At 48.3% G+C, this 2,709-nt stretch overlaps 1 protein-coding gene across 1 annotated transcript in view; it reads right to left on the bottom strand.

The window, feature by feature from the left end:
- The window catches only part of CIAO2A (cytosolic iron-sulfur assembly component 2A), a 16,193-nt gene extending 14,849 nt beyond the window's left edge, over window positions 1-1,344 (bottom strand). Inside the window, exon 1 of the mRNA XM_019633781.1 lies at window positions 975-1,344. Within this exon, the coding sequence (XP_019489326.1) occupies window positions 975-1,098 (124 nt within the window). The 5' untranslated portion in view covers window positions 1,099-1,344. The remainder of the gene's footprint in view (window positions 1-974) is intronic.
- Window positions 1,345-2,709: the final 1,365 nt, after the last annotated feature.

Consider the following 2,709-nt stretch of genomic DNA (forward strand, 5'->3'; position numbering starts at 1 on the left):
CAGTGTCACTGGCCCTCATATGTGGGATCCGAACCGGGGCCCTCTGGCATCCCAAGCGAGTTCTTAACCATCGCGCCACTCGGCCGGCCCATATAGCTGTATTCTTATGGTTATATCTTTTACCCTCAGTCAACAGGAATCTCTGAACGTTAGTTAGACCCATTCTTTTCAGTTTTCAAAAACAATACTACGCACATTAAAGGAATCCAAAAAAGGAATGTGAAGCAGTGGAAAGTGCACTAAGTTTGGAATCAGGAGACATGGGCTTCAGTTTTTTCTATTTCCTTACTGGCAGTGTGACCTACGGGTAGTTGTGTCACCATTCTAAACCTTTTATTTCCTCATCTGTACAATGAAGATGGTCCCGGCGGAGAAACAGAGAATAGTGTGTGTGTGTGTGTGTGTGTGTGTGTGTGTGTGTGTGTGTGTGTTCCTTTTTTGCACTCCAGGCTTGGCTCCGTTAAGGAGCTCCAAGTTCCAGGGCCGGCTTATGAGGAGTCTATCTCGTCGTCTTCTCTCCGGGATCTCTGCCTATTAACTTTGCAGCAGAAGAAAGTGGTTGTGACCCTGGGCCAGCCCTCAACTTGGCAGTCACACAGCAGTGCCCTCACCGTGACAGGAGGAGCGCGTGTCCAGGGATAGGAAAGACAGAGGCTCAAGCAGTGCAACCAGGCCAGCTCTGCTTCCTAATCAAGCACCCTACACACCAGCTCTGCCGCTCGGACGTGGTGCAGACAAGGGGAAAGCTGGGTTTAAGGCTTCCAGGCTTGGCTCGACCCAGGTTTAGAAAAGAACACAGGTCCTAGGAAGACCCACACTGCCGCGTAGCTTAGGATCCTAGAAAAAACGCTGCCCACGTTCCCGATGAGATCAGACAAAACCCGGAGTCGCTACTCCCAGCCCGCAGGAGAGGCCCTCGTGACCTCCCGCCTTCACCTATAACGCCAAATACTGCCCTGCGTAAAATTAATTACCATAAACTTCTAGCGCTTTCTCTTCCATGATCCGGGGCTGCCGGGCAGCTCCCCGCTCAAAGAGGCTCGAGAGCCACACGACTCTGCTCAGCATCCAGGACAGCAGACGCGACATCCACTCCATCCTCACGCTCCGCCATCCCTGGCGACTGTCCCACTCGAGCCACCGTCTGTCAGCAGCCGGCCTCGCGACTTATCAACTTCCTGGTCTTCATAAGGGCCAAAACAAGCCTAAAGGTCCAGGAGAGCAGAAAATAGGCGGGTCCGGACGGAGTAGCGCGGAGGATTTAGGGAAGGGCGCCGCAAGGACCACAAGCCCCAGCATGCTTTGCTCGGCGTCGGCGTGACTAGAGAAAAAAATTCCTCGCGGAACGTGAGGCTCATTGCGTGCTGGGACATGTAGGACGTTTTCTTCCGAAGACAGGGATTTGTAGTTTCCGCCGTGGAGAGGGGGAGGTGGTACTGTAACGGTTTATTACCCGCCACTGAGTGCCTCAGCGCCCCCGATAAGCTAAAGATGAATCCTGAAGACGTAGGGGAAAGGAGATCTTGATTTCTAGTCCTGGAGGAGCGTGCACGGAGACTCTCATACTGTTATTTCTCCAAGGGAGCCTCTTCCACACAGTTTTCTTACTACTTAATAAAGCCGGAAGTGAGTTTCCGTTGAGATAAAACGGGATGTCCTGGGAGCCCAGTAAGGATAGTTAGGCTGGTGGGGGTAGTGGGAGGGCTTTTTGGTTTTCTTGTCTCATAGGGACTCAGGCCAGCACAACTCCCTAGGACAGGCTGAATATTTCTGCCAGTCGCCTTCAAAGATAACTTAGAATCAGAGAGCTTTCCCCGTGTTCAGTGCATCCAATAGTGACATATAGGAGATCGCGATCCGAAAAAGAATGCCTTAAGTCCTCTAGTGTTCGTGGCGGTGATGGATGCCAATAACAAGGTTGATGATGTCAGTTTTATTTATCCATCCCTCCAATCAAATCTCAAACATTTATTGGGTATTTGATTTGCCAGACTTGGTCTATAGGCACCAACGATACAAAGATAGGACAAGGCCCCTCTCCTCCAGCGGCTCACAGACCTGTGAGGGAGCCAATTCCTGATGTTGAGGAATTTGCAGTTAAAAACAAACTGATTCTTTTGTCAAAGTTGATGCCAAGTTTTATCTCGATTGAGAAGAAAGGAGTATCTTGCAGAATTATCCCATGACATATCCCATTTATCTTTAAACTCTTGTTTAATGATAAATGTTTATCTAGCTGATTTATACTTGAGGCTCACCAGACAACCAGAAAATAATTTAGGTCCCAGGAAAATTTTGTCCCAAGTTTAATAATTTCCCTGCCATCTGTTCAACGTCCCTTACTCCACAGCAATTGAGAGGATAATCCTCACTTCCTTGCAACCACATTTAGGACGCTGAAGTTTCACCTTCTTTGTGAGGCCTCCCGACTTCAACAAATAGAACTGATGTTCTCTTTTAACTGGGCTCGCACAGCCCCTTATAGCACTGAACGGTATTGAGTTGTTACTTTACATGCCTGTCTACCTCAAGCACCTAGTTGGCCAGGAGCTTCTTTATTTTTACATCTCGGATGCGTAGCAGAGTGCCAGGCACACATTTGATGCTCAATATATACTTTTGAATGAATTAACTAAATGTTGTCCAAAGAATAAATGGTGAAACGTTACTACAATTTGTTCAGAGACCTCAATCAAAAATATTTATTGA

The sequence above is a fragment of the Hipposideros armiger genome, unplaced genomic scaffold (assembly GCF_001890085.2).
Source record: "Hipposideros armiger isolate ML-2016 unplaced genomic scaffold, ASM189008v1 scaffold_1404, whole genome shotgun sequence".
NCBI lineage: Eukaryota > Metazoa > Chordata > Mammalia > Chiroptera > Hipposideridae > Hipposideros > Hipposideros armiger.